At 35.8% G+C, this 19267-nt stretch overlaps 1 protein-coding gene across 18 annotated transcripts in view; it reads right to left on the bottom strand.

The window, feature by feature from the left end:
• Positions 1-1244: 1244 nt before the first annotated feature.
• ESRRG (estrogen related receptor gamma) overlaps positions 1245-19267 on the bottom strand; it is a 546637-nt gene continuing 528614 nt past the window's right edge. For all 18 annotated transcript variants that reach the window (XM_063113805.1, XM_063113797.1, XM_063113800.1 and 15 more), the window contains 2 exons: positions 16355-16624; positions 1245-4979 (listed from right to left, as the gene is read on the bottom strand). In XM_063113805.1, coding sequence (XP_062969875.1) covers positions 4735-4979; positions 16355-16624 — 515 coding nt within the window. In that variant the 3' untranslated portion in view covers positions 1245-4734. The remainder of the gene's footprint in view (positions 4980-16354; positions 16625-19267) is intronic.

Raw genomic sequence — 19267 nt, 5'->3', positions numbered from 1 at the left:
TTATATATTGAGAAATACATCATGCTAAAATGTCAAAGTCCTACTTTGTTATTTTCTTTTACTGCTGAGGCATCTGTGATAAATGTCAGTCCCAAAAAGTTGCCCTGTAGTAATTCTAAATTATAAAAAACAGCAGAAAAATTCAGGTAGTTGAGTTCTTAAAAGTATGTGTGTCTACCAAATATAATAAAATGAGGACCTTCTTGGTAGATCACAGACACGGTTTTTCCTTTTAGTGTCTTGCAAGTTTGTATCTTGCATTATTTCAGTTTCACCCAAGTATTGAAAAATATCAAAAGTAAAACATGTCAGATTCTATGCTGAGCTGTTGCCACTCAAAGGACATTAAAATAGGAAAAGACACGCTGAGCTATCTCGGTAGCTAGTGTGTCTTAGTGATTTAGGTAACCTCATGCCCCTAAAAACCGATTTAGTTTAGCGAGTGGCCTTTGTCATCAGCTTGCTTCTCTAGAGAACTAGCCACCTCTGAAAGGTGAGAAATACGGTGGGCAAACACAATGACAAAACACTCTCAAGATAGGCAAAGAAATCCAGAAAGCACATATTAGCACTTCGGTGATTACTCCAGGAGGGTCCAGTGGAAGCTACAGCTTGACCCTGAGCAGCAAGGGCCTTAACCTCTTTGAGTGTAAAAGGCAAAAGGAGGCCATTTGCTGTCAGCAGTGCTGTTGAACCCTCTTGCTTTTGAAGACAGCTCCCCCTCCTATTTCACACCAATCTATAAGCTCTACTGTTGACTTTGCATTCAGGAGATCTGGCCAGCAACTCCACTGCTGCTCCACAAAGCCTGCAGCTTGCTGGCGAGCCCAGTGCAAGCACATGATTTCATTGTTGATAGAGGAAAATAATAGGTATCTCTAGCTGGTTTTAATATGATCTTAAAATAGGAGGAAAGTTTTCTGTTATGACATTGACATAGAGGTGATGATTTTGAGTAATGCAGGATGATGTGGAGATGCTTTAAGATTAAATAAGAGCTATATAAAGTCTTGTCAGAATGAATTCTAATGTGCCATGAGACACTTTGCATACTCTTAAATATGCAAAATGTCTCTTGGCACCCTAGAATTCATCCTGACAAGCCTTTATATAGCTCTTATTTAAACTCCTACTTTATTTTTCGGGAACAGGTACTCAGAGATACTCTTTGAGTGGAAGCAACAAAGGGCAGTGTTTATTGATTTGGTTCTTTAGTGGGGAAAAAAAGAAACACAATACAAAAGAGCAGTCAAAAGTGGAAGCTTGTTTAATATTGCTCTACCATCATCCTGAAAGGCATAATAATTTGAGTTACACATCTGAACTGATTGGAGTTACAGAATCATATCTCCTTTTTGCATTTAACAATATATACAATATAAAATAAATACATTTACACAAATGGACATTTGCTGGAGCACACGGTATGGTACACATCACAAAAATATACAATTGATTGCTTTACAGATGTGAAGCCCATCTACAGCTATAGACATGGTTTATTATTATTATTATTATTTTTACTACTGGCTATAATGCAACTCCTGGATTATTATAAGCAGTTTAAATTTTTTGTCCTTTTACGATCTTTGCACATAAGTCTGCCATAAAATGTTTTCCTAGGCAGGTAAACAGAGATGCTTAAATAATTAAAATACAATCACCAACACCCATTTTCTCTTCTATAAGAAAAATAGCAGTTTTAAATTTTTTATATCTTTTATGTTATCATTTAAATGCAAAATAGTGGAATAAATACAACAATCTGATCTGATTGAAACACAAGTGTAACTACAAGGAGTCACACAATCATATTGCTTTAAATAAGATCAAATCTAAAAGAAGCAAAATAAAAATTAAACTCATATGGCTAAAACATACACCTTTATAACTTTCCAAAACTTCACATTAAGTAAATGGTCTTGCTTGAAACATGAAAATCTTTCCTCAAGTGAAACTGTTTAAGATGAGCATTTACCCTAAAGCCCGTGCAGTTCTTTTAGGTCTACGTTTTCGTTTTGTTTCCTATTTGTGAGATACTTGCTCTTTTGGGATGCTGATAAGTCACTTAAACTGAAAACTAAAAATTGTATCTCATTCTTTCAACATATCTCCATCTCATGTTTTCAGTTGGTTGGCTCTTACTTCTGAAGCCCAAATACTTTAATGTGATACAGTGAAAACAATGTATATATTGTATATATTTTATTCATATATAGTGTAGTTGAACAGTAGCAACTTAAACCCTGCACAAACTTTTCTGGAAAATAATCTTCTTGAACACTTACATGTATAAATAATCTTATAGAATCAGCACCTTTTTTTCCCAGGAGTTGTATTTTCTGTTGTCATTTTTAAAGGGATGTGCCAATTTCTGAACTCCTATCACAGCTATAAATTTCGAGTTATTGACCATCTGAATGAATTGCTAATGATGATTTATCTAGAATCACACTACAGTCACTTCTCTACTGAGAAACCACAATCTACAATATAGTCCCATATAGCTAATGATAGATACACAGTATTCCTAGCACTGGGTTGATGAAACATCAACCCAAGGTATTTTGTTTAAAGCACACAAAGTAGCAATAGTTTTGGAAACGAGTCCGCACCAAAAAGTTTCGCAACAACACAGAGCCAGTTAATAACAATATCTGAGAGATGATTGAGTGAAAGCCATATATACAGCATTTAAAAATTAGACTTATCTATATTCTTGAAATATTCAAAGTTTCATTTCTAAGCTATACATTGGTATTCTATAATAAACCATTAGAGAAATTATTCCTTGTTTTGAAAATATTATTATGATTTTGATGTGTATCTGTTCATAATGAATACTTGTTTAGAGTTTTAATCTCTTAATTATTATTAGGAAGAACCTTATTACTGGTAAGGAATAGAATATACTACTGTAGTCTCCTGAGGAATTGTACATCCAATATTGTCTCTAATTCTACCCTGTGTCTAAAAGCACACACCACAAGAATCCAAACACCACAAGAACAAGACAACAGTCTTTGAATGCAACATAAAATTCAGAAAAGCACAGCAAACATGAAACATTGAAAAGCTGAACTACATTTCTTTTGTTTGTTAGGATTACAATTTTAATTACATCTGTGTACATAGAATAAGACTGTTCACATAGCACAGGGAGCAGCTACTAACACTGGTCCATTGGTATAGCATTTGATGGAGGTTACTGTTGATTGGTTATTCAGCGACTGTAGATTTCGGGGGCATCTAATTGATTTCTTCATTAGATTACACCTCTTAACAGTCTGGAACCTGACTGACTTTCATGCTGTGACAATACCGGTTGGAAAGCACACATATTGGCTTAGCTCTTGGTAAAAACTGCAGATTAATTTAAGCAAACATTCCTAAATGAATAAACTCATATGGATTAGGTTTTAGAATTTGGTCAGGTGTCTGCTGTCTTTGATGATCTTTTTTGTTTTAAATTCTGGCATTTGCCTTATTGCCTCTTAAATGAATACTGGCTCACAGCTCCTTTTGAGACAATGTCTGTAACTTTGCAAACAGGCAGTATCTCATTCCTAACCACCGTGGCAGCTAGAAATCATATGGCAACTGTACCTCCCAGGTAGAGAGGTGCACTCCTGATCATTCTACAGATCTGTATTCCATGTGCAGTGCTTATATAAGTGACTACTCTGAGTCACTGCAGGTGTAATCTAATCCTTTGTGTCAGTGAACATTTAGGTAAACTGGAGCTCATGTTAAGAAATTGATGTTTGGGACCAGACTGGCACACAACATAAATTGCATCCGTGATAATATGCACCTTCCCTTCAACTATTGCTTGAGTAAGTTAAATTCCCACATTAATAAATGGCTGAAAAGTGGTAAAGCTGGTACAAAAAAATCTCCATTTGTAAGAAGAAACAAAACATTTTTTAAAAATCTTCCTTCAGGATTCATTTGTCCGTCATCATTGTTCATAATTGTTCAAAGCCAGCACAAAATTGCAGTATTCTCATTTCTCTTTAGTATTGCATGAATGAATAAAGCTTAAACTATTCCCTGAAAAAGTTACATAGTAGCTAAACTAACAAATACCTGGAAGACTTGAAAAAACAATTAAGGAATCAAATGGCTGTAACTGATCTAGATGGAAAAGCAATGATAAGCAGCAGCCGATGCAACATTGCTTGAGTTGTCTAATTAGAGGCTGCTCCCGTGAAATCTAATACTGCACTCAGTCAATTCGTCTATGTTGTACTGTACTTTTAGGTACGTTGGTTCTCTCTTTGATTCCTTAGTCATTGGGGACGTTATGGTTCACAATAAGTTCACTGGTATCCATATTATGGATCTCCATCCTTTGGCTGGGCTGGCTTCCATCTCTCTTCAGTTAGAGACCTCTTTTAAAAGTTCAGCAGCAGAAGGAAGGAAGGAAAGGAAAGGAGGAAGGAAGGAAATGAGGGAGAGGGGGATGAAGGAAGAGAGAGGAAAAAAATAAATAAAGAGGCAGAGAAGTGGGGAGGGTAGGAGAAATGAAGATGGAAGACAAAGGAGAAATAAATTCATCAGGAAGATACGGAGGAATCTGAAAGCTGCTTCATAGTCTTGCTGCTAAATGATCAGTGCAGTCTTTGTGGAATTTTGATGTTGTTAACTAAGCTCTAAGTTTCTTTGACATCACTCTTGGGTTTATTTTCCCTTTTTCAACGTGCAGGACGGGAAGGCCCAGGAAGCTTTTAGTCAGACCTTGGCCTCCAACATTTCCAAAAAAAGTTTGTGCATGGGGACTTTGCCTTCTAGTTTGATGTTGTAGAAGTGCTGCACGGCCTTGGTGGAGGTCTGCCTCAGGAGGGGCAGTGTCATCAGCATCTTGCCAGCTCGACGAGGGTCTTCCATGTGCTGGCCAGCCTCGTAATCCTGCAGGGCCTCATGTAAGACGTCCTGCAGCTTTTGAACGGCTTCAACATCTTCTATGTGCATGGAGTCTGTACATGGAGCAAAAATACAAATAATCACATTAATAATAAACCTATGGAGGTTAGAGTTATAAATGTGAAATATCATTGTTGGACTTCTCTAAGCTGAAGGCTGTGATTGTTCAAGGTTTCACATTTCTAAAACCTCTATTATTTTTTACTAAATTTCCCCACAGTAGATCATTTCTAATGCTGGCTTAGAACATGGGAATTATTACAAAAGATCTATTGTTTAAAATGTGTTTTAACTCCTAAGACTGAGCAAGAGAAGGCTTTCTTTTAACAGATTACAGTCTTGGCTATTTTATTCATTCTCTCATTCATGTATTTATTCATTCATTCAACAAACAATTTTGGAAGTCCATCTATTAAAAGTATTATTTTAAGTGCTGTGTAAGGTAAAGTTGTTTTAAATTCTGATCTTGCATGCATAAATCCTATATTTCCGACAGGGGAAAAAAAATGATAACTTTAAGATCTTAAGGACTCCATGTTAATACCTTGAATCTAGCACTGTACAAAAATCACAATAAATTGTTTATTCTTTCAGGATTCTTTTTTTTGTTTTGTTTTTTGTTCTTTCAGGATTTTTAATGTTCTAATAACAGTTTATTAAAGCATCCTTACATAGTCTACTTCCCTGCTAAAAAAACAAATGGTGTCTTTAGATCATTGAGTCCTGAAATATTTTTCACATTTGTGAAAGTGAACTTTGCCCTTAAATGATTAACCTGAAAATTTAATTCAATCAAGCAAAGAAAGGGTTAACAAGGTTTCCACAATTATTCTTGTGAGAAATGTGAGATGTGGAGAAAAAATAAAAGTTACAGCTCTAGCTCTAAAACAGACACTTAATTATATACAAGTTTGAATCATTTAGCACGTTTTATTGATTCTGATGACAGTTTATCTGTTAATTACACATAATGGAGTCTTTGGGGGATTCTTCATGTTTAATAATTCTAGTTCTCTGAGAATGCTGAGCTCTAAGATATATGTAGTTAGCCTAATCTTTCATACAATTCAAATACAGATCATATGAAAAAAAGAGACCGGAAATGTACCTTAAATTTAGGTGGCTAAACTTAGAGTAAAAAAGAAATAGGGCAATGTACTTAAAAGACGGATATAACCTGTAATGTTTTTTAAGCTTCTTTGTATTTTGTATATTGCTTTTTCTCTTACACTGTTAACTTGAATCATTTCACCACACTGTTGGTGAATTGACCATTATTTCATTAGGTAGTTAATGACACATTCGTTTGAAAGAATGTTGAATAAACTGGAAAACAGTCGCTTATAAGAATCTACTGCTCAAGACTTTAACCTGCCTAGTAGAGCCAAAAAAAGGAATTCTTCAGAGTGGAAAACGGTGTTGACCTGGTTGGTGCCTCTCTCAGAGCGGGACTCAAGACATTCCCCAACACACACCTGGCCTTTCCCTGTGGACTGTTTCTACCCGGACTTCCCTTCAGTCTTGTGCCTTTGTGCATGGCCATCTCATCCGCTTCCTCTGGTGTCTTCCCTTGGGAACAAGCCTATGCAATTTCCCAAGCTGTCTAAGGGTTGGTAATGTCAGTGATGGAAAAACGGTCATGGAGATGACAACGTTCTCTGATTCTTTTTCTTTCTATTTTTGTACTTAAATGCTGCCTGAAGGAAAAATGGGGGCATGGGCACACCTTAATGGTGAGTCTCCAGGTAAACAAAAGACTGCAGTGAGGAGCCTGCAAATAAGGAACAGAGATGACTATCCTGGGACTAAAGGTGAGCACTCTACATGAACACAGAGAGGAACAGATGGGTGAGGAAGCTAGGAGGAATTACATTCTTTACAGACAAAAGAAAATTAAAACAAAATAACTATTTTCTAACTAGACAAAAAAAAAAGGCAGAATAAAAATCAAAAGTCATAAATTCACCATTTATTAAGCACCTGTTTCGGGTGAACATTGCCCCATTTCACCTCCCAATGACCCTACATGTCAAGTAACACTGGAGTAAGTGTCAGAGTCAGGCTCATACTCAGGCTTCTTTGAAACGACTTATGCTGCTAGAACGTGTTAACCCTGAACATGGCATTTCCTTTAAAAAAAAAATGAGATGAAATTATCCTCTGAGCTCATCTCATTGAAACTTGTGTCTTCATCAGCAACCTTCTCTACAACCTTCCTAATGAAGACATCTGCAGCTGCACGTAGAGCACGTAGAGTATTCAACTTTACAAAAGATGGAACTGATATTATAAATGTCTTCTTCTTATTTTCCAAAATTTGTCTCCAAATTCAATCTTTTGGCCCTGGTTCTAGTGACTGGAACAATATAGGATAAATTTCCTTTTTCTACATGGCATATCTTTAAATGCTTCAAGTCAGCTACACAGTCACTTCAGCCCTCGCCCCAAGTCTTGCCTCCCCCACTACTCCTGCCCTGCAGGAGATATATTATAGGATGTCACAGGAAATGAGGCGAGAACAAATAGCAGAGAGATATGCTCGCAAACAGCAATTAAGACTTCAAACTATTCTTTAAAGGCTGTGATTTAGCTTGAGAGATTTAAAAATGATTTAATCAAATTACTATGATAATTTAACTTCCCATTTACAGAAAAGATTCTACCTCATTTTAGCTTTACCCATCCTCAGATCTGCTAATACTTTAAATGCAAACTCACTAAATCTGAACTACTTAATTAGTCCATGATTCAGCTGGCAGACTGCTGAAGAAAATATTAATCTCCATTAGGGATCCCAGTTCAAGTTCTGGCTCTGCGGCTTTAATATATGTTTTATTCTTTTGGCTAAATTTACACATTGATGTTAGGCTCAATAGAACTGGCATTAATTTATGTAATTATTTAGCTTCGGTTGTTGGTGCTGGTTTCTTTTTAACTATGCTTTAAAGGAAATGGTTCCAGTATTTGTACTAATGGAAACCAGCTAAACTTTATAATGGAGATCATTGGTTTATGAACTAACTAGACAGGAATAAGCTGAACATTAAAAACACTGGGCAAACTATTAAAAATCTTGGGAACCTGGGACCAAGCCCAGACCTATTAGATCAGAATATTGGAGCTGGATCCAGGACATAAGTATTTTTAAAAATCTAGACATTTAAACTGCCAGGCCAGGGTTGAGAACTACTGAACTAGACAATAAGATAAAAATGCTATTCTAAAAGAATCAAGATTTCAAAAGATAACCAGAGATTAAATGATACAAATATTGTCACCCATGTATTAAGTTTCAACACCTAATAATAAAATAGAACCCTTTCATAACTTGCAGTTTTTTATTCTGTGAAGAAGATACTAGAGCAAAGTGTCTAGTTCAGATCATTTACTTTGGGAAGATAGCTAAACGTCTTTGTGCCTACAGCTGCAAAACTCAATGAGATTTGGAGCCATTGCAAAAGATTTTATTTTCATATCTTACCTGGAATAAAACACTGCTGTTCTCTATGATAAAAATATTAATCATCGTGAGCATAGGCATAGTTCTATGTGAGCACAGACAGTTTCCAAAACAGGACAGTTCCAAGTCCTGTGCTCGAACTGTCTTCAGGACTTGTAGCTCATTCTTATCAATACTTCCTCAGTGGTGCCAAATCTCATTTTGTTGATGGAATTGAATATTAGAAATAGACAAAGTATACTGAGAGTCAACTTTAGACAAAATATAAATCAACTCTCAGAGTAACCTATTCTGTGGAACGCAGGTGTTGATTTTCTTTGGTGTTTGTAAACTGTCTATATGAAGAAGAGTAGTAATGGTAGGGTCAACGTGATTCTCTCCAATCATTAAGGAATGAAATAGAACACGATGGAAAGGACAGAGAAGTGAGCAAAGGTCTATTTTATAAAAGAGAATGTGTGCCTCCCAATTTCTATATGCAATATAGAAGGAGACCACCAGAGTGATCCTCTGGTAGCCATCAGCTAAGGACTAAAGGACACTGCTTGACTGCCAGGGCAAACTGGCTCTTGATTAACATAGACAGTTGTCCCTGAATTTGGAAAAAAGGTGCCAATCACTAAGTTTTGATTAAAAATAGGTAGACTAGATTCTAAGAAGACGGCAATAGTGGCATCAAAATTTTTAATCTCTCCAAATCTGCACATAAAAAAAACCAGTAACTAGATGGCAAAGCTAAAAACTCATGGACATTCACAGCAAAACTAGATGACAAAGTATCCCCAAGATAAACATACATTCACACACACACACACACACACACACACACACACACACACACACACACACACACACACACACTTGGGTTTATGTGTCTGGGTTCCTAGCTCTGTCCACTGAATGGGTAGCATCCAGGTTGTAATCTGATTGTAGACGCCAGCCGGGAAACATTTCAAATAAGTGTGAAACATCTTGTCATACCAAATAGGAAGAATACTATCTATTATCAATAAGTCATTCAAAAAAATTCCAGAAGCCAACCTGAAGGGGTTCCCCCGATCAAAAATGTGACAATTTGAACGTCAGACAGGATTGTAATTGCAATTGATTCAAATTTCTTAAATATATTTGAATATATGGTTTCTAAGTCATTACACAGAGCACCAAATATTTATTCTGTAAAGTGGCAAATGAAAAGAATCAAGCACGTATACTACTTTTCCTATACAAACTGTATCACTGGGAACATAGATAAAAAGGATTACTTTATAAATATCCCAATTACTGAATGAAAAAAATGACAAAATTACAAATCACCATTTTGAAGCCCCCAGTGATTAAAAAATTTAGGTAATGAGCATCTACAGCTGCTAACATCACAAAAGGAAAGACTACCAGACATTACGAGCCTCCTAATGATCAACACACCACCTACAGGTGCCATAGGGATAGAGCTGGAGGTGTTAAGTGTCTGGATCTAGTTGCCACTTTGCACAAGATACAAAAGGCAGAAAAACATGACGGACTGCGCCAAAAGTATACAATCTTCAAAATCCAGACTGGGAAAGTGCAGGTCAAATGCCCTGCCTTCTTCGACAGAAGAAAATTTAAGAAAATGAAAATGAAGAGAAACTTTGAGATTAAAGGAGACTTAAAATTCCATCAATAAGAATTTTTTTTGGGGGGGCGGTAAATGAGCAAGACTAAACTGTAGTAACTAAGGATACACATTTAGCAATAAAACCATAACGAAGCACAAAGAAGCGAGGAGTATAAAAGTCAGGACAGGATAGTGGTTACTTTTGTGGGAAGGGAGGGGGTTAAGATTGGGACAAGACACCTGGGCGGGTTTCCGAGTATCCCGCAAAGTTTTATTCCTGGACCTTGCTTACACACTCATTATAGTAGGCTGAGAAATGGCCCCCAAAATATCCAGGTCCTAATCTCTGGAACCTGCAAATATTACCCTATATGGCAAAATGAACTTTGCAGATTTGTTTAAGTCAAGGCTCTTGATAAGAAAAATTATCCTAGATTATCCAGGTGGGTCCTGAATGAAAGCAAAAGTGTCCTTAAAAGAGGGAGCCTGAGGGAGAAGAAGGCAATGTTACCACTGGGGCAAAATGCTACACTGCTGGCTTTAATGATGGAGGAAGGTGCCATCAGCCAAGGGTGTAAGGACCGCAGCTCTAGAAGGGGGGAAGGGCAAGGAGACAGGTTCTACCCAGAGCCTCTAGCAGGAGCACAGCCCGGTCCATACCTTGTCTTACACCCAGTGAACCTGATTTTGGACTTCTGACTGCAAGAACAGTAAGAGAATAAATATGTGTTGTTTAAAGCCATCAAGTTATGGTAATTTGTTAGTGTAGCACAGGAAACGAATACACTCATTAAGGTATACATTTTTGTGGTTTTTTTAAAGTTGTGTTTTCTTTTGCATTAAAATGGTGAGAGACATACAGAGAATGGGAGTGAAAAACTTCTGATGGGATGGTCTCTTCTAGAAAATAGTGCATCAGGCAGAATTCCTATAAAGGCTGTAGACACATGTAGCAGAAATACCAGGGAAGCTGTTTCTGTACCAAGTAAGGCGTTGCACCAAAAGAAACCTTTTAGGTCTTGTTCAGCCTGGAGAAGTTATGGTTTTAATACTGGGAATAGTAATAATACTTCCAATTTTGTGCTCAACCATGGTGAGAAAAACAAAACTTCCAATTTCACAGCTTTCCGTTAAGACACGTTATTTTTTCCAGGAAGTCTGTATTCCTCATTTCTTGTTCTCTGGCTAGAAAGCCAGACTTCTCCTACATATATTTTAGCCACGCAAACCACTCTTTCTGTATTTTTATAACATGTTGAACCACAGAAAACCTCTATGGTCATAGTTTCTTTCCTCTAGGCTTCCCTTGCAAATCCTGAATTACTGTTCTCATGGTTATGTTTACCTTGCAGAATGGGATTTCCCTGCTAGGTCTTTTCTGTTTCCCTACAATTATTCAAGGCCTTATCTCTCCCTGCAAATCTTATACTTTCCTGGGAACTTTCTAACTCCTTTGACTAGAAGTGGTAAGGACAATTATACTCGGTAAGTGAATGCTGATACCAACTTAAGTGGTGAATACTTCAACCTTCTACAATATCATAGATAATCTGCACCATGCTAATGACCTTTAGTAACAGATTGCTCATTATCTTAAGACCTATAATTGAAAATAATATAGTCACTCTTGGAAGTGAAGGAGCTGCAGAGTATTTTATGTGCTTATTACTCAAGTTGGAAGTGCAGAGCTATTTGTAGCAAATATTTCCTATACTGTGCCAAGGTATAGTGAGCATTGAGCATAATAAGGAACACTTAAGAACCAGCTTTTATTTTTTACCTAAAAATTTTCAATATCATAATATGTATAAAATTTAAGGATTGCAATAAATTTTTCTAAAAAACCTCCTTTCCAAATATATCATCTTAAATAAAATTAAAATAATCCAAACAGTGATGATAGACTTGAGTAAAAACCAAAGAAAAGTAAACTATAAGATGGAAAGTTATAATTTTGATTTCTTAGTTACCTGATAGCATTAATTATGGCTTTGTGAAAGTTAAGAACAAAGATCTGTCTGCCACAAAAGACCAACATATATTCGTTTCTCATAAAATTCTAAAATTGACTGGTAAACATTTCATCTCCAATCCCGTTTGTCACTTTCCTGGGTAGTTTTGTAGTGCTATAACTCTAAGAAGATGGTAAGATAAAAAAAAGTGGGCACAAATTCTTAACTAAATTAAAAATACTAATTTATGTTCCTAGATGTGAAATTGGATGGCTAAAATCTTCTGCACTGATCCTTTTAAAGACAAGTTTACATAATTATTTGTGGAACAGAAATAGCTTATTGATAGCAAGGGACAGAGGTCCAGCCCTCTGCCTCATGGTAACCACATGTGTTTATCAGCTCAGGATAAAATGATACAGGACATGTCTACCACACAGGCACGTGGGAATCAAATGAGATTCCTCAGCAGAGACTTGAGAAAATCTTACAAAAAGATTTTGAAAAAGGATAATCTCTCAATCTGCAGCTAAAAGTATCTCCAGAATATCAAATCAGCAAATTTAGTCAAAACTTTAGTAAAATTGGCTGAAAGCCCAGTTGATACTAAAGGCTGAAGAGGATTCTTCCCATTTACACTAGTTGTTTAGATCCATGGAGATGTTAGTATTTCAACATTACAAATTTAGCACACGCACACACACACATACATAACCAAACTCACCACGTTCACTGAAAGGAAACTAACTGACCGGCCTCCTACAGCAAGTATAAACTTTCCATCCCTTGAAATTACACAGTTCCACACACATACCATTTGTCCTGAAGAACAGCACATTACTGTCATTAGGTGGTTATAATTACATATGATTTTACATCGATGACCAAAATATTACTTGTACCTTTCTATCGGTAGGTGCTACTACTCCAGAAATACGGTGGGAAGTAAAAAAGCAAACTCAACTTAAAGCATGTTTATTCTTGAATGGATTGGGCTCACCTGGCTTCAGGATGGGGGTGGGACAAGGGTGACAATGAATGGGATGGGAGTGGCATTTATGGAGCTTAAAGGTCTTCTGACTGCAGCAAAAGAGAATGAAAAGACTAGAGCAATTCATAATCTTAACTGCTTTTAATGTTCCAGTACATAAAAATGAGTATATCACCTTGGGACTGGTGATTATAGTTTCAAACAAATAAGAATCAATAGGCTCGGTCAAGAGAACAGAATCCCATGGTATCTTATCCTAAATGCTTATAGTCATATTTCACTATATTTTCCAATACAAAGATAAAATCAATTACAGAATCATAGAAATTTCCAAAAATGGAAAGAATTCTAGAGATTAGTCTAACTTCTTGGTGTGTGCATGAGAAAACTGGGGCCTCAGAATTACAGTACCAAAATTGCGATCTAGATTTTTATGTTTAAATTTGATATAGAGACATATCAAGGATGCAATAATTGCTCAAGAGGTTGCTGGTACTCTAAAATAAGAGAATAAGCAGCTGAAGCAACCTGTAAGTTTATCTTCTAAAGTAATTGGAACTGTTATTTAGAGTGTTCAAACATTTGAATGTGAGAACTGCAGTAGCAGTTCATGATATATTGTTGTTTTGGCCATATACCTGAAGATAGGGGATATACTTCCAGTGACATTATAAGTATTCCATATGAATTCACACATGACAGAAACATAGCTACAAAAAATATGACAGCCATTATCAGGAAGCCAATTGCCTGTTTCCCAAGCATAAGCATAACATTTATAATTATTGAATAAGGACAGATGTTTAAAATAAGATGAAATTTAGATAAATGAGACAATGATTGTTAATACCTACAGCCATATAGGAAAAGCGATGATATCTACATAAATAACATTAAAATAGATATTTTTTTTTGCACAAAAAGTCACTTATGTTAACCTGAAATTCCTAAGTAGTAAAAGAAAATCAAGGAGCTTTTTAGGGTATCTATGAAAGTATTAAAATATTTCTATACTGATGTACTTATGAGCAGTTTAAGAAACTTATTGGATCCAAGCAAGATTGAATCTACAATTTTATTGCTGTCCTCCAAATAATGGTAAAAAAACCAAAAACACTGAACAAAATAGCATTATATTGACATTATCAAAGAAAACGACTTTCTGAGTGGTTTACCCCAAACTAAAACGGTGGGGCTTAGGTTTGCTGGCTGAGGGGGCCATATATAATACAGGAGAGGTGGCACAATGTAGAGACTGAAATAGTCCTTATAGTACCAAATCGATCCTTCTTTAGTACAGACCTTGATTTAATTAATTTTTCTTAATAGTGAGAGGCTAAACATTTTAGAATCACCTGCAAGAAAATTTTGTGATATGGAGAAATTTTCTGAGAAGCAACGCTACTCAACTATCATGATAAGAGAAAAGGGAGGCCTTGTTAACTACTTCTGGCTTTAAACAAGAAAAATAAACAAACTAGTTCTTTAAATAAAGTCTTTCTAAACACCAGTCACTGCTGTAAAGCAGATCATTTTCTCCCCCAAACAGCAAAATATGTGGGATTAGAACATTTGTATATTAAAAAATTAATGATTATACTTCTAAGCAACAGAGACAGAAATGCTACTACTAATTAATTCAGGTACTCTAAATTATAATATTTAGTCATAAAGTATACATCTAACATCTAAAATGATAACATTTTAGTAATTTTGATGGCAAAGTTTTAGCATTGCTCAGCATTCATGATTAGTTAGTGATCTTAAAAAGCAATTTAAAACATAAAAGATACAAAACATGCTTAGTATATTTTAATAACAATTAACTTAATAAGTGTTTTAAATCATGATTACCAAAAAAAAAAAAAAAAAATTCTTCCCCAAACCATTGCTGTAAAATCTTTTATCTAATTATGAGATGCTATAATGTGAAATCCATACAAACTAATAAATCCTCCAAAAATTACTATCCCATCTTCCACTTTGATCTTCTAGACAGCGGGGCAAGGGGTTCTTGAGGGTTTGTAACAACACTGCTGTTTGTCATAAGAAATCATATTTTGCAGTTTCACAGGGGAGCGGGAGAAGAGGGGTAAATGGCATGGTGAGGAAGAGGGTTTTATTCACAATTAAAACTGTGAAATGCTAAACTCCATCATGAAGACAAATAGGAAAGTACAACTTCATTGTTGAAAACAATTTCCCTCCTATCAGTCCAAGGATTCATGCATCAATATTGTAGATGAACTGTTAATTACAAAATCAATTAAAAATTATTTCTAAAAACAGTCACGCGCCCCTGGCTCTCATGGGGGCAATTTGGGCAGAAGGTCTCATCTCACTAGGACCGCGCCAAATCAAAGTCGTCATCCACAAGTAAGCAAAAGCAATCTGGTTTTTCATTTTTCAGCGCGGCTGAGCCCAGCCTGAGATTGATCGTCACATATGGCCCCAGAAAACAAACTGTCAATACCTTGAATGCTGCAGAATTTGAACAAATAGCCGTCTGCCCATTCAAGCCACTCACTGCATCCCATTTAACAGATTTTATTGACAGTTTCCTTCTTGTAATTAAAGGGAAAACTACTGGCCGGCAACCAAGATAAAGTTCAAAGATAGGGTCAAAACAAAAGCAGATGGAGGTGCACGGTGTGACTGTCAATGGTACATAGCATCAGAGCATGTTATTGACACACAGGTATCTAATGATAGGCACGTCATTAAGGAGGGATCTATCGTGAACTTTATGCAAATGCTAAGAGACTTAAGATCACAATTAAAGCGTTAGGAGAGGCACGAAGGGAAAAACAAGAAAGCACCAACGATTTTTACTTATCAAAGGTTACTCTCTATTTTAGCACATTTCAGTTCAAATGTGGAAAACACTTATTCCCATAATTCTTAACCCTTACTGAGTAGGTAGTACCTTTGGGGGAAATACTCCTTCAGCAGAATTTGGCTTGTAGAGAATTCCAGAATGTAAGAAACAGGAGTATTCATTGATAACCAAAATTAAAAGCAACACTAAATATATTTTCCCAATTGCAAAAATTGTATTTTTGAGGGGAAAAGTGGTTTGTCTATATCCATGGTTTGATTATTTTGACTTGTGCAATAAAAGGCAATAGAGCTAATTTTGTCCCTAGAGTGTCCATTTGCACTACTTCTACAAGAGCTTTTGTTTTCCTATATGCCAAATTAGTACATGCATTAGGTGTAAAAGTTTCACAGCTTTCAATATGCAAGTGAAATGAAAATAATCCCCTTTAAATGTATTATTCTTATTTCTAACTTTTCTAGAAAGCCATACTAATTATAATTTTGCTGACTTTACAAACTAGGTCTAGTAAATCCCTGAAGAAGAAGTTAAGGGGTAAAACTGACGTATTAAAAAAATGTAACAATGACTATGTCAATATGCCAACCTGAATTAGCAAGTGCTATAGCTTTGAGGGTGACAAATTCTTCTTTCTCCAGCTTCATGCTCTTGTATTTCTTTACCAGCTGCAGGATAGCATTATTTAGGTCAAGAAGGCCTGCTAATTTGGACTGGTCTTCGTCCATTATATAATCGTCTGCATAGACAAGTTCATCCTCAAACGAAAGAGATCGGTATACAACACCAAGGATCAAAATTTCCATCCAAGCACTCTGCAGAAGGCTCATCTGGTCCGCCAGGGACAGCGTGGAGAAGCCTGCATGGGAAGATGGGCAGATCAAGTTACTTTAAAGCCATAATTTCATAATGCAACATTAGTTTCATATGGTAGTCAACTTCTGCATCAGAGCTCAAAATGATGCTGAGCTTTGATGAGAAGCTCTTAAAATTTTCCCCTGATCACTTTGTGAACATAGTAAAAGTCACAAACCAGCTTCAATTTGTTGGTGTTTTCTGTCGGTTTTATAGACACAGTTAAGGGAAATATAATAGAGATGTAGTTTTCTTTCTTTCATTTGACAAGAAAATACCATGTGATCTTTAAGCATACTTGATTTCTGGTTCAAGTCTTTAGGAACGTGTTACTTTCTGTATTTTCAATGACCTCATCTCTAAAAAATTACTATTGATAAACAACAGAAAAGTTAAAAAAAATGAAAATAAAGGAAAACTGACAAACAATTTAGGCGACACAGCAAAGTACAACTTGGAAACATTTCTCTATAATAGTCACAAGCACAATGCATGATGAGTTACAACCAGAGGAGCCTGCTTAATGGGATATTTTGTCCCCACTGATATTTAACATAAATTTATTTTTAAAATGATTATTGGTATAGAAGAAAGTGGAATACTTAGCAGCCTGGCCTCCTCACAAAACAGAAAAAGCCACAATTCATTCTTGTTATTAAGATCCAGTTATTTAAAAAAATTAAATGTACAGGTGATGGGGTTTGGTGGAAAGGATATGAATAGAGCCAGATCTTTAGTGTAAATATTGGCTCCACTTAGCTACCAGCTGTTTCACCTTGAACAAGACAATTGACCTGAACCTTCACTTTTGCACTTGGAAAATATAAAATAACATCCACCTAAACATCAATTTATATCATGCATTCAATAAGTGTCGCTATATTATATATTATTTTTATATGAAATATCTGGTTGACTGCTTCAATTCTGTACTGCAAATCTAGGCTCATTCACACATGAATATTTAAAAGTCCTTTTGGAGCTTGAGAAAACATATGCAAAAAAAAAAAATTAAAAGGAAAAGATTCAGTAGGCAAAGATGAAGTAGTACAGTTAGATCTACTTTGGAGTAAAGACATATATTTATATCTCAGACGGACTATATCTATATATTAAAAAGAAGTCTTAATGAAGATAACTGATGATCAGATGGTTTTTCCAAGAGTCCTACAAAAGAAATGTTTCTTAAAACTTCACTTTCATTTCCAAGGGTATTCCCAGGAATTCCAAAGGTGACTACCCACCTCCAAGGTTTCTGAGGACAATGGTTCCATGATTTAAGGTCCTGCCATCAGTAATTCTACGGAAGGGGGAAACATTTTTAACAGTGCAACTTAAAAACTCTATTTTTATTCCCTTTCTAGATATTATCACCCAAATCATAAATATCTACTGGCATCCAATCCTTTTAAGGCTCCTGCTTATGGTCATTATTGTTGTCATTTTTATTCATATCAAATTGTTCATATCCCATATAATATTAGAAATGGTAGCACAATAAAGAAAAGGAAATAATTTCCTGATCTGTAGGTGAAAACTACTGGTTTGCCATTTGGTACCATTAACTATAAGTGCTTAACAAAATCATCAAAAGGGATTAGTCAAGCTTTTCTTAAGAGGGTCTTTAAGGAATGTGCAAAAAACATTTCTTTCATTGTTTATCAAGGTCCTGAGTTATTTAACAGTGCTTCTTTTGGACTAGCTGTGTAAGTCTTTTTTTTTTTTTTTTTTTTCATTCTTTTTTTGTCATTGCAATTTGGGGTTAAATTAATAATACCCTCTTAGAATTAGAGATGTAATAACTGATAACATTTTAAACAAGGATTCAAAAGAGAAAAATAATTATCTAACCTGAGTAGGTTTGGCCCCAGGTACTTTTTATTTGGTGAATGTTATACTCCCAACAAACAAACAAACAAACAAAAAAACCACACGGCTCTTTTTTTCGATCTCCCACCCCCTGAAAAAAGGTACAAGGCAAATTCAAGTGTCTAGAAAATATCAAGAAAAGAGACTAAGTAGGAATTTCTTTTGAAAATTAAATAGACAAAGAAATAAATTATCATCTGGAAAGTTATGAGCAAAAAGGACTGGGTCTTTTCAATTTGCCTTAGTTTTCTTGCTTCTTCTCATGCTCCCAGGCAGCAGTTTTCCTGCAGCAGCAGATGGACAGAGCATGTAGCCTGCAGCAACTTCCTGTGACAGCCCTATTCTCCCTCCCAGACACTGCTGTTAGTAAATAGATTTACACATTCTCCAATCTCCACACATCTTTCTGCCGAATAATTAAAAGCAGGATGATTAGTTTATTGAGTGGAAGGAGGAACTTTTTTATTGAGGTCCATCCACGATTTTATCAGGGCCAGCACTTTTACGGTTGTCAGGGGGGTGCAGGCATCCAATTTTTCTTATCTGCCTGATTAATACAAACGCTGTTTCAGGACGCATTAATTAACAGATACAAATCTACGTTCTCATGGAAGGATCAATACGGAGAAGAAAAGAGGCATCAATGTGAATTTAGTGCTGATGATGGAGAAGGAACACTATCGACATTTACGTGCACAGAAACTTTAAAGTTGCACCAGGGCCCCTTTGTCCCTGTGATTTACAAATTAACAATGTTTCAGCCATAACCATGTTGCAC

The sequence above is a fragment of the Cynocephalus volans genome, chromosome 11 (genome assembly GCF_027409185.1).
Source record: "Cynocephalus volans isolate mCynVol1 chromosome 11, mCynVol1.pri, whole genome shotgun sequence".
NCBI lineage: Eukaryota > Metazoa > Chordata > Mammalia > Dermoptera > Cynocephalidae > Cynocephalus > Cynocephalus volans.
Note: the sequence above shows the minus strand (reverse complement) of the source record. Positions and strands in the feature narration are given on the sequence as shown.